We start from the raw sequence: 16893 nt of genomic DNA, 5'->3' as shown, positions 1-16893 counted from the left end.
AGGCTAAGACCTTCAGTACTATCATATGGTTCCCGCTTCCGCTTCTGCCAGCCACCAAAGCTCTCTGCGGGCGGCCCTACGGCGCCTTAGTGCAATCCAAGTACACAGCAGAAACTCTCCCGGTCGCTCTTTGAGTCTCTCGACAAAGGCTGTCACAATGGGCATACCGTCAGAGAACCCACAGCGTGCCCCGTGGCGCGATCTCCTTCATTCTCATCTGGAACAAACACCTGGATATGAATTCACGATTGCAACAATTGGCTACAATGCCCAACAACGTCCTGTACCTCGCCTGCGGACTTGTGGCTGTCGTGGTTTCTTCCCAGAGCTCGAGCTTCATCCTCAGGGCCAGGAAGCTATGGATCAACAGGTGGAAGACGGTGGTAATCCGCCCGTATTCGAAAGTGACATGCTGACATTTACCACTGATGCTCGAATGGACAAGCTTCCTCAACTGGAGTCCTCCCATCATGCGATTGAGGCTGTGTTCTGGCTGAAAGATCTCATGACTCAATGGCGTATCAAGGGGACAGCATATGCAATTGGCAACCCAAGTGGAGAAGATGCAGAGGAAGAGAAGACATCCCGAAACGAGATAAGAAAAGCATTGAGGGTTAAGGGGGATAATGACGTTGACATTGCGAAGTGGACATGGGAGAAGGCTGTCACAAAGTACTTTGCAAACCACTCCCCTATCGCAAGAGGTACGTTGTCTCTATCTCGTCTCTCGCGTGCAGGTGCTTTATCCCTACATGTATCTTATGCTCATTGAATATCCCTGTCTGCTTGTCATCACCAGCTCAGGCTCATACTGACTTGGGATCTAGGTTCATTCCGAAACCCTCCCCCTGGACAACCTAGGTCCTCAACTCCTAGCCAACTGGATTTCAAATTGGGTCAAAACGTCACGGACCTCCATGACCCTGTTGCACGGGCAAATTTCCGAGTAGTCGTCATTCGGCCCCAGGAGGTTGAGCGTTTAGACCTTACTGATCAAGAGAACGGCAAAAGATGGAATTGGACGTTGATTGATGGAAGCAATGGATCTTGGAATGAAATGGAGTTGTGGCCGTGATCATAGGTATACTGCAAAGGCGTCTCTTTTCTACATTCTAATAACTTGTAGCCAGATAAGATGTAATCGCTAGTTATATTGTTTTGATATTTGCATGATATCTAACTACCTAAGAAGGTTCCATCTTGGAATTATGAGAGTCTATATCTATATGCTTCAATAGAATATCTCCAAAAGGAAATAGGATCTTTGTCTTGGGGAGTGCGGAGTGGCAGAAACTGTTTGGTCTGATACTTCGTCGGTATTCTGCTTTCTCGCTGTCGCCCACGTAAAAGAACTTTCCTTTTTGCACACCTGTCGCAACTCGACTACAGCGCTCAAAGAGGTCACACGCACGACATCATTTCTCATCTCACCCCATATCATTAGCAAAAAGTAACTTCCTTCAGACCTTGATCTCTTCACCCGCTTTATCCCAACATCCTGCTGACCACAGACCCGTTCGAACAGTGTCTGACTCAAGATGCCTAACGATAACCCTGCCTGTGCTGACTGTAAAGCTAAGAAGAAGCGGTGCATCCACCGTATCCAACCCGTGAAGGTCGCCGAGGCTTCAGCCATTCGCGCCAGCATGTCTTCCCCACCCGCTCCCGCCGCGGTCCCCACCCCAGCTGCCACTCCTGCCCCTGTCGAGGCTCCTGGTGCTGCCACCCGAGGTCGCCGCAAGGCCGCTGAGGCGAAGTCCAAGGTATGTAACATAGACCTGCCTGTGACTGCTTATTAGCTTTGTCACAAAGCTAACAGATGGATGTAGGAGATGAGTCCCGCCCCCGCCGACTCCAGCGACGCTCTTTCTTCTGTGCCCTCTGAGCCCGAGCAGAAGCCGGTGGTCAAGAAACCCACCAAGCGTACTCCCCGTGCCAAGTCCACCGCCGCCGTGTCTCAGGAAGTGTCTCAGGAAGCAGCCCCGAACTTTCCCGATGACGGTCTCCATGCTGCCTCTACCATGTCCGTGAACCAAGTTTTCGCCAACAAGCTTCATGACAAGCTCCGGGAGCTCCAGGAGCGCATGCGGACTTTCGACGAAGCTCTCCGCGATGTCATGGCCGGCAACCTCCAGGTCCCCCAGGAGAGCGTGGAGAGCCTCGACGAAGCTCACCGCGACGTCCAGGCCTCTAGCCAGACTATCCAGAACACTGTTGAGGGCTGGATCCAGTGTTGGGCCCGCTCTGGTCGTTAAGCATTCTCAACGTCTATCATCGCACCTTTCCAACGTCCTGGTCCGGGTTTCTTTGGCTCTCATGCGTTCGGAGAGGATGTTCGCGGTCGGTTGAGATGTTATTTGGTGGAGTTCTACGGAGTACAGGTTTTCATATGAGAAGGAAATGTTTCGGTCCCTGATATGGGACGTGCTTGAGGGGTTTCTCACGTGGCTTGAAGCCACGTGAGCCTGGTCGGCACCCATGGATTGGTTTGGTCTGTTTTCGAGCAACGGTGTTCCTGGCGTTCCTGGCGTTCCTGGCCACGCACTTAATCCATGGATTTTCGAAGTCGAGTTGTTCCCCTGTAAGCGTCAAGCCCTATAAATTCGACATGTAGACTCCGTATTTGTAGCCTATAATGATTTTAGCCCAATGTTGGACACTAGAGTTCCCAGCAAGATTGGTGTAGGTCACATGCTAAGCCTAGACCTTGAAACTTCAGTCTTTATGTGTTGTAAAATATTATTTCAGAGCAGTCGGGGACTGATATGAGAGCAGGGAAGTACCCAGTACTATACTCCGTACTCTGTACATTTACATTTTTAGCGAATGTGCAGAGCAAGTTTACAATACTGGATTTACACCGATCAGCCAACCACCTATCAGTGGGTCCCCCGGCCTCCAACCACGGACTCTCCCGGGTCTTCCGCGGGAGGGATCGTCCGGTTCCCAATAGTCCCAGAGTCTCAAATGTTTCCAAGGGTGGTATTCGATTTTCGCAGTACACCGTATTTTCGTATTCCCCGTATTCCCCGTGATCCCCGTGATCCCCGTGATCCCCGAGTCCCCGGTTTTTGGTCCCCGAAAGGAACAAGCGGCCGTTACGTGTCAAACCCCTCCTTTAGGAAAGGTACCCGTGTGTTGATGTCTTTAAAACATAGTGTTCTTTTTGTCAAATTAGAGTAGACTCTTTTTGCTGCTCGGCCTGGTCTGATTTAACAGTCTCCAAGGAATATCCCGACTTTCCTGTCTTTCCGTTGCCGGGAGACTCGACTTTCCGAAGAATGGGTGGCTTGGATGCAGTGGTTCTCTGATCAGGATCTTCTGTCACACTGATCATCATAAAAGCTTTTGGACTCCATGCAAGACTTGTTACGTCCAATGGTCAACAACGACATTCAATATACATACTCCGTAGAGCAAGCTAAAGTAGTGGTGTTGTACGAAGTACTCCATCCACTCAGTCCCCTAGGGCAACACTACGTACTCTTAGTCTGCATAAACCGACACTGACACATGCAGCAAATCCTCCCTCACCGCTTCTCAAGTATTTTCTGATCCAATCACCTATAATTCAGTAAGAACAGAAGTTGCTGCAGTTGGCCCTAGGAGGGTGCAGGATTCCGGCTATCAAATCCAAAGTACATCACACAGGGGGTGTCTTTTCCATACCGAAACCGCCTAGCCCCATATGAATTTTCTTACAAATTTGTAGGCCCACAAAACAAAGTAATTACCATACTGGTATCATACCAATCCTATTCTTCGATTTCTCGATTCCCATTCTTTCCTTTCCCTTCACTTCCCCTCTCCTGACTCTCTGCTTCACCGTTACTTGCATTTTTAACTGCAGATCATATTCAACGCACAACTCATCATTGAGGGGCTACTAAAGAAACCCTTCTCTTCCACTCCCGCACCGCGATCGACCTTCTCCGTGGCGCAACTTTGTCTCTCCGCAAACACTTACGATTCCGGCGGAACTCACGATTTATGACGAAACGAACACCAGAAGCACCTACTCCAATATAATATTTTGACCGTCGATTCCTTTGATCTCCAGCTGTGAAAACGTGACGAGCCCAGGGGATCCAACAATCGAATATTTGTTATCACGGCCATGGCATCAATGGATGCTCTAGGGGCCTTCACCCACATGAAAGACAACCTCCCTGCATGGATCAATCGCGTCTCAGAGCTTGCTACACATACCCACAAGAAACACGGTGAATACTCGGAAGCTTACCGACGTCACGCAAACTTCAAGCCCCGCCGACGGAAAAACAGCTCTGTTTGCTCCATTCATACCGATGACCTCGTTCCAATCGCACAAAGAAAGGGTCCCAGCCCAGAGCCTGTGGCGATTGAGACACCACAGGATGCGCCCGAGCAAGGTCAACGTTCAGGCCGCAAGCGCACCACAGATGAGGCCCCGTCAGTCGAGTCCAATGAAGAATACAACACGTTGGTAAGCACACGGCACAATGTCATCATTGAGTATGATGGCCATACGCAGCAGACGCTTGAGACGATCGTACGTGATATAGGAGTGGCCAGGAACAACATCAGGCGAGGGCAGATGGCATTGATGCCACGTACAGGGCTTCGCGCGGGCCTGTTGAGCAAAGGCATGAATATGCCAAGTGGACTGGGACAGACAGGGCCACTCTCTTGTGTTCGCAGCACCAGGACCACCGCTGGACTTGTCGGTGTCTCTGGGACTACCGCACTTCGGAAAGACTCGCCTTTTGACTTTGCAGACAAGCAACTGGAACTTGCTCACTCGCTTTGCGAGACGGCAGCTTATCAGGTCCTTCGATCTGGCGACTGCGGAACGGAACTGGACGGGGTGGAGGAGAAGTTCAAGATGCTACTCGAGGCGGCTATTAACGAAGTCGACCGTATCATGGCCGAAAAGAAGCAGCAAGAAGAGCACGAGCAAAAACAGCAAGAAGGGACGGCGGAAGAAGGACCTCCCAAACCGCCCCCTACTCCCTCCGCGGCGCGACTCGCAAAGGTTGCTGCTATTGCTGCGAGCAAGCCCTCGATGGCGGCAGGCACCATTGAAGTCGATGATAACTCGTCTCTCTCGGCTGAGTCGCTTGACCTATCTGCATTCCGATCCTCCCGGATGCGAGCGTAAACACTGGCACCAGCCACCACTTAACCGTCATATTAGCGATTTAGCGTGTGTTGAAACCCTTCCAGCAAAATGATTACAGCCAGTTGATACCTTTGATCTGTTGAGACCATTTCTTTCTCTCTGATCGGCCTTTTTATTTTTATTTTTGGCGTTTCTGCATCTTTGATTGCGACCTGACTTGCAGTTATGGAGGGGGCGCGCATACCAATTACACCATTCATTCCCTTGTTTGCGATCGATATTTTGCTCCTTCTTACTGTCTTTGAGCACTTTGTTTTCAATATTGCCGTTGTTTGGGGTACATATCTCCTGTCTGTCTCTTGCATCAGCTCATGACTCATTCCCAAGGGAGCACGGCGTTGAAACCGGCGTTTTTATTATTATTTTACCTGCTTCTGTCCCCAGCGTTCATTACCTTGATCCATTCTCAGTACACATTTATGGGCAGGAATTTGACTTTTGTGGATTTTTCAGCTCCATTGTCAAGCTTGCATGCATATAGGATCCTCTACAACATCCAACATATAATCAAATAACTGTACTATGTACTCCGTACATTGAAGACGCAACAGCGACATTCCATGACCCATTGAGTCGCGTGTCCGCCAATTAATGTGAAGGATACAAATGAATTTAAATTGCCTCGACTTCCCTGTAATAATCCTAGACATACGTAGTCCTCTGAATGCAGCTATGACCCAATGCATGACCGTTGCCATCCCCCTGTCTCTACGGGAAGAGAACCTGGATGATTTGCCAAGTCAAGTCGCCACTCTCCATATTGTGGGGTCCGGGAGCCATTGATACCCAACCTTGGAACTCTGTCCCAATTAAGTAAACAGTCTGGTAATAAGAGTACGGAGATTACAAGTGGACCTTGGAAAACTTCAACTCTTCCAAGGTTTGTCCAATATTATGTTATGCTCTAACAGATGGAGTATCACCCGTGTCCAAGGGTGGGCTCATTGCTTAGATCGGTGTTTTCCCACCTCGGCACCTGGGCACGTTCGGTCTCCACGAGGGTTGAGGCGGCAACTTACTATGTTTCACATACAAGTTGCCTTCGAGGATGTGCACAGTTTGCATGCATGGCATATGCTGCGGAGCATGAAATACAATGGACATTATGCGACACATTGAAGGTTCATGCGTAGCGCGGTAAAGCCTTATTTTTCTCTATAGTACGAAGTACGAATGGCAATGTACGAATCTTTCTACATGCATGTTTTAGAGGCGATTCAACTAAGACATGCTATATTGTACTAAAAAGGAAAGACTTTAATCTAGTTTTCGGTGTGTGCGTGGACATGATATACCATGCGTATGGTCTAGACACATCCATGGATTTATGCAGCTGAAATAATAATATTATAAGGTGTACGGAGGACAAAGTGTGTGGCTCCCACCTGTCAGGATGCAAGTGCAGGGATGTTGCTTCTCGAATATACGAAAGTACGGAGGACACCGTAACTCAATCATATCTTTGAATACATATGTACAGTCTGTATCCATGTATTCTTTCCTTCTCATTCCATAGACATCGAGAGTCTCTATCACTAAGCCTCCCTTAGGAGACAGTGTCTCACTTTAAGCATGAGTTCTAAGTATATTGGATACAATTCAAGTCTAGGTGAAGTTTAACATATATTAAGATACTTAACGTGAAAGCACTCTGCTTCCTTATGATATTAATACATACAGTATAGTAAATCAATACTCCGTATTAAGCCCCCGCCCGTCTCCTTGCCGATCAATTCGCTGTCAACTTCGTTTTTGGGCGTGGATAATTATTCCACCTTTTTTTTTTTTTTTTTTTTTTTTCTTTTTCTCCTCGCGGGACAGAAGTACAACATACAATGCAGGAGAGAGTGGGTTAAAGGAGAATGACACGGTAGAAGTGATTTCAGATGAGGTTATGCTGTGCGAAATACGACACACTATACATATATACATACAGAAATGTGCCCTACCACTTTAGTAGGAGATTCTATGATACATTTTCAGTCTTCATCTCAGAAGTAAACAAAAGTAAGCACAAGTACCAGTGAAATTTTGTATTTGCAATTTGTATTATCCCCACCCCCACTAGCCCCGAATTGACAGGTGCTAAAGGACATAGCAAGCCAAGCAAGCCATCGCGGGATCTTACCGGATGGCGCCAATTAGTCCCGGAAGACAAGGATCTCTTCGATGAATTTGACGGCAGCCTTCCTCTAATTACTACTTGGTGGTGAGCTCACAAGGATGGATGTGAACAAAGGCGCATACCCTATATTAAACTCCTGCCCTCCTTGGTAAGGTCGCAGGATTCTCCTAGCTTGCTAGCAGGGAAGATTCTTCTCATTTCCATTATTACAATGGTTTCAGGGGGATACTGGTACTTCTGGATGTGATATATAAAATGTGGCGTAATGAAATCTTTGTCCCTGTACATGCTGTGATGATACACAGCATAACCCTTTGTGCGGATATTTGATTGTTAAAAGGTCAAACCCACTCCAAACAAGCTTGGAGGGGAAGAGGGTGTTTTGGGTCTTTGAATTAAATACGGGGTAAGTGACAGAATAGACCAGGTTGTATCAGTAACCTCGGTCCCGACAAAAGTACCTACGTGTCACATGCACACGTAGTACTCGGTACTATTGTATAGTACAAAAGAACATGAATTGTACTTATGTATAATTGGGGTGTTCGTGATGTACGGCGTACGATATAGCACAATAAACTCGAAGGCGTCTCATTAATAAAGAGTGAGGTATAGGAGAATATTTGTTATGCAGTTGAAAGACAAGCAACCTCACTAAGCTACATACATATACAGGCTTTCCTATAAAGTTGGTAGATTGAAGCTTAATAGTTAGACTCCTAGGATTAACTAGCTATTCTAGGAAATTCTAGGTGGTATAGTAAAGATTTTTAGTTCAACTATAATATTGAATCATGAGCCAACCATGTCTAGGTGATCATAGGAGTAGTTAGTACCTTCCCAGGATTGCTATGCATCGATCGGAATTTGGTATGTTATACATTCCGATGGCATATATGTACATATGTAGTTCTCAGGCAATAACTGTGCAAACCCTATATTTTTTCTAGCAGAAAAAAACATCAGTTATTCAAAGTATAGTTGAAGTCATTAAAAAAAGAATTGTTTTCAAAAATATTGAAGAAACTTGATGCATTGACGGGGAATCGAACCCCGGCCACTACTTATCAACTCAAAGAATTGAGACTGGAAGAGTAGTATTCTACCACTGAACTACCAAAGCTTTTTTGTTATTATTGTTGGCTTATAACGAACTGTGACTTCTGAGAATTTGAATCACATACCTAGGACGTTGTTGGAGGATATGAATAACCGCCTCCCTTCCCATACCGGTAATGACCACCAACATGGCTGGAGTATGGAGTATAGCCGATCTAGGGCATCTAGTTAGGAGGCCTCACATAGTTCGCACTGTAGAGACCATTGACAACGCCGATTCCTCTTCAAAATGACCGAAATCTCTAATTACTAGAACTTGTACAAAGGAGGCAATAGTATATTAGTGGTGTGGAAGGTCAAGATTTGATATCGACGTGGCGCACTAGCGGCTATACACTGCTGTACAACGTGGTACAGTCCATCTTGGCATGTGACATCCTAAGAAGCGGGAGGAGACAAGGCAGATGCTGAAGGTTGGATGTATAAAAGAAGGGGATTTGTAATTCATGAAAACGCTTGATTCTCACAATGTTCTGTTAAATGAAACCCAATATTTGCCTAGTGTACATAAATATAAAGGTTTTAGGAAGCACTGTCATGTCGATTAAATGCTATAGTTCTGTATAAAAACTGGAGTGTCATGATAAACACCAAGGAATGAAAGATGCATAGATTTTGAAGAGGGGGACGCTGAAGGGTGTATGCTCTCTGGCATAGGGGTCGATTCAGCACGCGTAATTTTGCTTTGCACCTACCAACATGAAGACATGTATGTACAGGAGACCCGGACTTGCGTCCAAGAAGTGAATTCAGAGAGGTGGATGAATGTAATCTCTCAATCTGTATCTGTTTGCTACTCGTAAACCTTTGTACATACATGATTAACAAGACTTGCGACAAAAAGAATGGATAGGTGGGGCCAATGGGTAGTGAGGACATAGTCCCCCACTACAATATATAGTGAGAACAATGGGGTCGGGTTGCCCTTAGAAGTTTAATGAACGCGCTGGAAGAGCCGTTCACAGAGTAGATATTAGGGCACACTTACGACGTGCTTGCGTAGTACAGCATCAACTTTGAATTATCTTGAGGCTACGTGCTACCAGGGAGATGGAGGAGGAAGAAACTCTTGCTATGCAAATAGCAAAGTAGGGCCTTTATAAAGGCCTGCACTAACAAAGGACAAGCAAACTGAAAGAGCTCAGTCTGCATGACATGAATCATCATTCCATCTAGGGGAGATTCTCTAACAAGTTATAAATACCTTTAGATGCCCCGGAAAGAGAGTCAACACTTGTCGATTTCCTAATGTCCCCCGCTATCATGTGGCTCACTACACCTAGATATATATATATTTAGATCAAGGTCTATTGTCATCAGCTTCTCCTTGCCTTCTTGATATATGGCAGGCTTGTCCACACAGGGTGCAGCCAACATGAACTTAGAAAATCGTACAGCACGCCGGTCGTTACTTCTTGCTCCGCTGGCATTGAAGCTTCGCTAACATACCCGATAGTCCCTATCATACCCTTCCGCTGTAATAGTCCTCACAAAGCTCAAGTATTGGAGCATGAGGTAGCGACGCGACAAGCGTATCATCAGAGAACGTGCGCTGATCTCGCGGACAATATGACTTCGTTTCCGCTCATGACAAGTGTGGCTTGTCTTGATCCTCTTGGCCAAGATGCTATCTCCAAGATTTCTTTTTATGTCTTTCTTTTGGATGTCGTTTCCTCCTCATAGATTCCGAGAGACTGACTTTCTCACCCTGTGGACTGCGTGTACTACCTAGGTATGGAATTGAACAGAAATGAACAGCATTGGAATAATGTATTTTAACATTTGAATTCAGTATCATTCATGTCCTATCAAACATAAGACGCAACTAAACGGATATCGTCACTCATAACCCCTGACTCCTTCTATTTAACCCATTGAAAATGCTCAACATAGCCCAGCCCTGAAATACGGACAGTATGAAATAAAGAAAAAGAACGTAATCAAGCGATAAAAAGTACAATCTCATCTCACATCTCCTCGAACGCACAATCGGGATGCATGACGAAAAGGATCTTTCCGTCAATTTGATGGGCATTCTCAGTTCCATCTGTGAGACCAGAGCCGGAAATACGTAGCAGGATTTTGTCCTATAGAATAGCTTTGTTAGTGACATGTACTTGGTGGGATATATAGATATTGCCATAGCAAAGGAGGGGCGACTAACCTTGACCATGCGTTTCAAAACCTTGCCTGCCAACTCGCGCTCGCGCTCATAATCCTCTTCAGTGTTGAGTTCACCCTCAATTTGCTCCAAATACCAAAGTACAAGATCTTCTTGTTCGACACCTTCACCCGAGTTCACCTCGTCCTCGTGTACCCGCCTGACGATCTGGTTCAGGATTTTGGCGTACTTGTCATAAGTGATCTTGGTCTTCTGGCGTTCCGGCTGAGCAGGGGCTTGAGCAGGCTCTGCGACGTCGCGCATAGGGCTGTCACCCTCGTTGTCACCATCGGCCATCTCCTGGTCCTCATCGGCGTCGTTGGTGCGACTAGGCACATCATCTTCAATTTCAACATCGTCTTTCTCAACAGTCACGATACTCTGACGAAGAAGATCGTATGCCTCGATGACGAACTTAGGAATGACCTCCTCGACACAGTTGGCCTTGGCGACAGCCTCGGACAAACGGATCAAAGATTCGAGCTGACGAACGGTGATACGGTATGAAGAGCGGCCCACACCTCCCTGGGCGTCGTTGGAGCGCAGCTCCTTGTATTTCTCGACCAGCAGTGCCTTCGCCTCGTCAGTGAAGACGGGGCGGAAGGTGCGTGCGAACCGGATGTAGCGCTGCAGTTGTTCTGTGCTCAGCTCAGGCTCAACAGCCTCATCGCGGTTCATGTGCACGTTGACAATGTGCTCGGCTAAACTGCGGTCAACAGACTCCTTTGGATCATCACGGATAACAAAGAACACATCGAAACGACTCATAATGGGAGCGCTGAAATTCAAGTTGTTCCGAAGGGTTTGTTTCGGGTCGTAGCGACCATTCACGGGGTTGGCGGCAGCCAGGATGGATGCACGAGCATTGAGAGTAGTATGGATACCGGCCTTGGCAATAGAGATTGTCTGCTGTTCCATGGCTTCGTGAATAGCGACCTGATCGGCGATATCCATTTTGTCGAACTCGTCGATGGCACAAATACCACCACCGTTCTATAAGGGAAATGTCAGAAATGGAGCCACACTCAATTGGAGCCAGATTTGGAACATACCGCAAGCATCAGTGCACCAGCTTCGATGGTGAATTCGCCTGTCTCGGGGTCCTTCACAACTGAAGCGGTCAAACCCGCCGCTGAAGAGGCTTTACCGCTGGTGTATACAGCACGGGGGTGCAGTGAGCAGACATATCTGAGGAGCCATGTCAGTAACTAATATCTATGTGGGAGAAGTTGGCAAAACTTACTTCAAGAACTGACTCTTACTGGTGGACGGATCACCAACAATACAGATGTTGATATCACCACGAAGTTTCATGCTCTCAATCGATGTCGACTTGCTGACACCACCAATCAACTGCAAAAGCAGACCTTTCTTGATTTGGCGATGACCCCAGATCATGGGGGCAATCGAGTCCACAAGCCGGGAGTAAATATAATCGGAGTGTACTAATCGCTTGAGATCCTGGACTTCAGCCGGGGTAAGACTTTGCAGGAAAGCTTCTTGGGCTGATTCATCCCCAATATCAGCCTCCTGGTTCTGGTTCAAGGAAGCCAGGATATTATTGGACTGGCCACTCAGCTGCTGCTCCGGCCTCTGACCAGGAGTCGTTGTGTCTGGGGTAACCATGCAAGAAAGGAAGGCCAATCGGTAAGTCAGATCGCGCACGCCCAGCGACTTCAATCCAGAGACTCCGCTACCACCGACCTCGTTACCCCGGAAGGAATTGTTATCGCGGACGGCCTCGGGGCGCACACCGGGCAGACCCAATTGACTGACATCAGGAACGACAATCAAGGTTCCTGTAAAGATACAACGTTCGCCGGCCTTGGCGCGATCAACCATCTCACCACGCAAGATGACATCCATTGTGCGAGGCATACTACCAGTCGGGATTTCGTGCGACGATTCCTGGAGCTTGACCTTTTGCCAATCGACAAATGTACTCTTTCCGATATCGAGGCGCCATCCCACGCGGTTGCCGCATGTATTATTGGGGCACTCTGTTGGCTCCGTATACTTGAAAGTCTGCTCAACATTCGGGACGACAGTCTTACAACCTTCACAGATAAAAGTTCCCAGAGACAATTCTGGTCTAACTTCTGAAGTTCTCGTCACAGTTCCAGAGACGGAAAGCAATTTTCCGATCTGATTCGTCCGAAGTTGTCGCAGTCTGGAAACCAAAGGCAGGTTGTAAAATGCGAGGGCAAACAATTTGTCGGTTTGCTGGTGGCGAGTCTTCTCGCGGATCAGACGCTCGAGGTCGGGGTTATCTGAAACGCCCGCATACGCTGAGGCAACCGAGGTGCTGGCTCGCGAAGAGGCGCTGGCAGTCATTCGATGGGAGACGAAGTATTCTGGTTCGTACTTGGCGATGAGATTGTGCAGTCCCTTAGTAAGGAAGGGTTGGAATCGGTAATATTGGCCGGCAATGGCATCTGCCAAGACGGGATTAAGGATGTGTGTGAAATCAACGTAGAGAGTTGAGAGCTCGAATTTCTTCATCCCCTTGATCTGAGCAATATAATACTTGTCACTAAGGAACTCTCCCGATGAAGGCGGTGCAGAAGAGGAGGGTTCATCGATGTATGACTCGAGCAGCTCTTCAAATGCCTGCTGGACTTTCTCGGCCGCCTCATCGACCACCGGTGGGGGCCCAGGGGCATATGGATTCCGCATACGGCTGACTGCCGAGCTTCCCGCTCCGACGACTTGGTCATCTGGGAAGGCATTCATATCACTCATAGGGCCATTGCTTTCGGAACGTCGGGAACTGGGCAAATTGTCGGATCGGAGGTTTTGATCACGAGAAGGCGCAGAGCCCAGCTCGGACTGGATCACGGCGTCGAAAAGGGAAGACATGATAGAGGACTAATGGCCTGAAAATGGCCAGGGCAGAGAAAAGCGTATTAAGCTCTCACGTCTCAAGGAGGGGGAAAGAAGGGAATGTGGAGAGATGATATCGTAGACTCAGTTTGCTATCTTAGTTTTTCGTGGGTCTCCTTCGCGGGTCTCCTTGGGCAACTAAGGCGCGACGCGAACGCGTATCCGGAATAATAGTTGATCCCGTACCGACGCGTTAAGTGGTTTCCTTATATAATAAAATAAGCTAACCCATATAGGCAATAGGTCCTCTTCATCTTCACAGCATTTTGCAGCAAAATAACTTTTGAGTGTTCTGCCTAGCGCCCCCACTTCCGCTCATATGGGGGCACACAAACGTCAGCTCTTATGTTGTAGGTGCTGAATTTTAAACCACAAGCTTGGAAAGCACGTTCATCTTATATAATCGTACCTATGATCCAAGAGCAAATAGTGTAGCATATCCTTAAAAACTGCAGGGTTGATCAGTTTGGTTAGTTTGGGCCAACCTATTTGTCAATTCTAATAATCTAAGAGTCATAATTTTAAGTGGGCTCCTGCTTGAGGGTCACGGTCTTATATCCTTATTTGTCAATCGTTGAGTAAAGGGGGTCTTGCCCAGGTGATTTGATATATCTCAAATCCCGGGTACTACTTCGCATTCCGGAGTACGACGTAATATATATTTGAAAAAGAAATACCCATGTACTCCGTAAATCTGAGGTTATTCCACAAGTACGGAGTACGTTTATGAACAACATATTAAACCTTCAAGAGAATACATGTAATTACCTTTATAAAAGGTATTGGGGATACTTAAGTTGGATCCTTGGCAGAGAGTGAACTGGTCATTAAACTTCCAAGGTTGAGTTTAACGCTGCCGTGCCGGTTTCTCCATTTGGGTAAATGGTTGATGCTTGGCGCTTATATAACAGCTTATTCTCCCCCCGGGGTGCCCGCACTCGAAGCATTTGAACCCTTATTCCCTCCCGGGAAATATAATTCCCCCTCTGGTATTGCCTCGTAAGTTAGACTGTTTCTGTGCTAGCGCGACCCTCCTTTCTTCCGCACATTCTCCGGGATCCTCTGACACTATCATCACATAGGACTTGTGTGTCTTGCGATGGTTTCTCCCAAATCCCGAGTCCTTGGCTGGAGGAATCTTGGTGACCATCGGCTGATTATGCAGTTTTGATTACCTTTTCGTGTTGACAAAGGATATCTATGTGTTCGCAGCTCGACATGTCCGAGAACGAACAACGGTTAGTGACGACACTGACCAGGCCCAGTGGTGTCGGCCCGTCTGACACGGATGCATCGGGTACCCGCCCCCCGCCTTGAGGAGCTAACCTCTCAACTTGCATGCACAAATCAGCTAAATGTTTACATACAGCACCATCTGCCTCTGGCCAAGGCCATCAAACTGCCAAACCCGGAAGGCGACGGCGCGCCGCCGAATCGACAAACAAACCTCCCAAGAACCAACACTTCTACTTTGTTGATCAGAACTCGTCATCCAAAGAAAAGCGCGCTCATGTTATGCGCCACCATGTACAGGAAAAAAGGAAACAGCGCAAAATGTCACATGCGACACCTCCCAGAGACCACATCCCAGATTACACCTCATGTCCGGCAAAGAAAGAGGCAGGAGCTGCCGAACAGAGTCGATTGGAAACGCCCTCGACAGCTGCACAAGACTATTCCAACAAGGAAACTTCGGTATGGGAATCCCTTTCCTCTAGTCAAGTGTCTAGGCCACAGCCAAGGCTGGACTATCTAGGTGTAGGCTTAGCTGCAAATGATCATGGATCTAGATGCTAATGCTATGGTGCGTCGAAGCTTCAAATCAGATTCTCAAATATGAAACCGCAACCTTACACCCCCGTGCTACCAAACATTGGCTCGCCAATCACTATACTCGATGCTTCGCGAAGGGATCCGTTCGCCAGTCTCCCAATCGAATACGACAGTATGGATGTTGAATTGGCTGACTATTGGAGGAACAAGTTGTCATACTGGTCCGGACAGAACCTTCACGTGAAAAACCAGATTTTCCGTACTGCTATGGGAAACCCTCTTTCGTTCAAGGCAGTAGTCCTGTCATACTGTGCGCGGTGGAAGGCACAACTGTACGGCATCTCTGACAGCACCGAAATTCAACGCCATGTTGGTGAAGCTACGAAACTCATCGATGACGCTACCTCAGGCTCGGCGCTAGTCAAGGCGGATGATCTTGCAATGGCCTTGGGTGGAATGGCCTTGCATGAAGGGCGTTTCGGGAGCAAGCAACTGGCCCAGGTATATATTGACCGTGCTGTCCAGGTCATGCGGCCGCGAACCGGAACCAATAGGCCCGTGGAAGTATTTATCCACTACATCCGATACCTGATGATGCCAGAAGGCCCCGAGATCAGTTTGACTGAGCAGCAATGGCTGCTCACTTTTCTGCGCGGAGCTGAAGACCTCATGCGGCAACACAGCTCCCCCGAATACCTCCTCCAAGCACCACATAGGTTCAAGGTTTTCCAGATGGAAAGTCCTCTATTTTCCTTGCTGTCTAGTGGACCGCGGCCCTCCCAAGTCCCGCACGAGTCACGTGTATATGTGGTTCGCGGTGCGCATACCCAAGAAGTCACCCGAACAGCGGCGCTCATTTATATTACGGCTGCACTTTGGGATTTCCAGGAGTCCCCAAGTAAGACTGACCGGTTCCTTTACTTTTTATCTACCACGGCGAAACAGCACCATCTCGATCGGGATCCAGCTTGCGAAACCCTTCTGTGGTTACTGCTGGAGGAAGGATACGATTTTGATTTACAAGACCCCGAACGTGGATGGTCCACTGGCGAGCTGGTCAAGGCGCACAAACGGCTACGGCCTGACCTCCAATTCCAGTTCAATGAGATTCTAATGAGTTTCTTATCTTTTCAGACACCTATTCGTGGGGTCGCTGCATTTGAAGAAGAGCTTCGAAGTAGTTCACAAAGTCCTCAATGAAATTCTTTTTTAACGTCACCTCAACCCAGCTACTACGGAGTACCTACAACTATGATATCAACACACAACTCAGGTACGGTTGAATTATCTTGGCAGTCCTGGAGGACCCGGGAACCAGGATAAGTCTAAGCGTCATTGAGTTCACCGCAGTGGAGACTAAGGGGAACCTTGGAAGCTCCAGGGCTCTTGCCCCTCAGTTCCAGATTTCCAGACAATTTGATATTCTCTGCATGGTAGGTAGTATATCGATGTAGATGAAAAATAAAAAATGAAAAATAAAATTCTTCAGATGTTGCCACACTTGGCAAAGGAAAATCGGGTCTCCATGAGTCCCAAGCGCATGCGTAACGCCGAGGTATCTCCACAGCAAAACCGACCCGACGCTAAACCAAATACAGTGTGTACCAACCGTCGACTTATCGCGTCACCATATCTATCTACTCCGTGTCCACCGCGACTTGTGAGATCGAT

At 47.7% G+C, this 16893-nt stretch overlaps 5 protein-coding genes across 5 annotated transcripts; 4 read left to right on the top strand and 1 right to left on the bottom strand.

Moving 5' to 3' along the window:
- Positions 1–25: 25 nt before the first annotated feature.
- N7489_001302 (uncharacterized protein) lies at positions 26–1532 on the top strand (the record flags this gene model as incomplete). Its single annotated transcript, XM_056707057.1, has 3 exons — positions 26–704; positions 828–1071; positions 1526–1532. The coding sequence occupies 3 exons, from the start codon at positions 26–28 to the stop codon at positions 1530–1532; spliced, it is 930 nt and encodes a 309-aa protein (XP_056571359.1).
- A 6-nt stretch (positions 1533–1538) lies between these two features.
- Positions 1539–2255, top strand: N7489_001301 (uncharacterized protein; the record flags this gene model as incomplete). The annotated part of the gene is made up of 2 exons (XM_056707056.1): positions 1539–1763; positions 1830–2255. 2 exons carry the CDS (start codon positions 1539–1541, stop codon positions 2253–2255), a joined length of 651 nt encoding a protein of 216 aa, XP_056571358.1.
- Positions 2256–4117: 1862 nt separating this feature from the next.
- Positions 4118–5140, top strand: N7489_001300 (uncharacterized protein; the record flags this gene model as incomplete). The annotated part of the gene is made up of 1 exon (XM_056707055.1): positions 4118–5140. The coding sequence occupies one exon, from the start codon at positions 4118–4120 to the stop codon at positions 5138–5140; it is 1023 nt and encodes a 340-aa protein (XP_056571357.1).
- Positions 5141–10372: 5232 nt separating this feature from the next.
- On the bottom strand, positions 10373–13425 carry N7489_001299 (MCM DNA helicase complex subunit MCM6; the record flags this gene model as incomplete). Its single annotated transcript, XM_056707054.1, has 4 exons — positions 10373–10492; positions 10570–11559; positions 11619–11754; positions 11810–13425. 4 exons carry the CDS (start codon positions 13423–13425, stop codon positions 10373–10375), a joined length of 2862 nt encoding a protein of 953 aa, XP_056571356.1.
- Positions 13426–14667: 1242 nt separating this feature from the next.
- N7489_001298 (uncharacterized protein) lies at positions 14668–16422 on the top strand (the record flags this gene model as incomplete). The annotated part of the gene is made up of 3 exons (XM_056707053.1): positions 14668–14746; positions 14819–15144; positions 15265–16422. The coding sequence occupies 3 exons, from the start codon at positions 14668–14670 to the stop codon at positions 16420–16422; spliced, it is 1563 nt and encodes a 520-aa protein (XP_056571355.1).
- Between the last annotated feature and the right edge of the window lie 471 nt (positions 16423–16893).

Source organism: Penicillium chrysogenum (assembly GCF_028827035.1).
Source record: "Penicillium chrysogenum strain IBT 35668 chromosome Unknown utg000001l_segment0_segment0, whole genome shotgun sequence".
Lineage (NCBI taxonomy): Eukaryota > Fungi > Ascomycota > Eurotiomycetes > Eurotiales > Aspergillaceae > Penicillium > Penicillium chrysogenum.
Note: the sequence above shows the minus strand (reverse complement) of the source record. Positions and strands in the feature narration are given on the sequence as shown.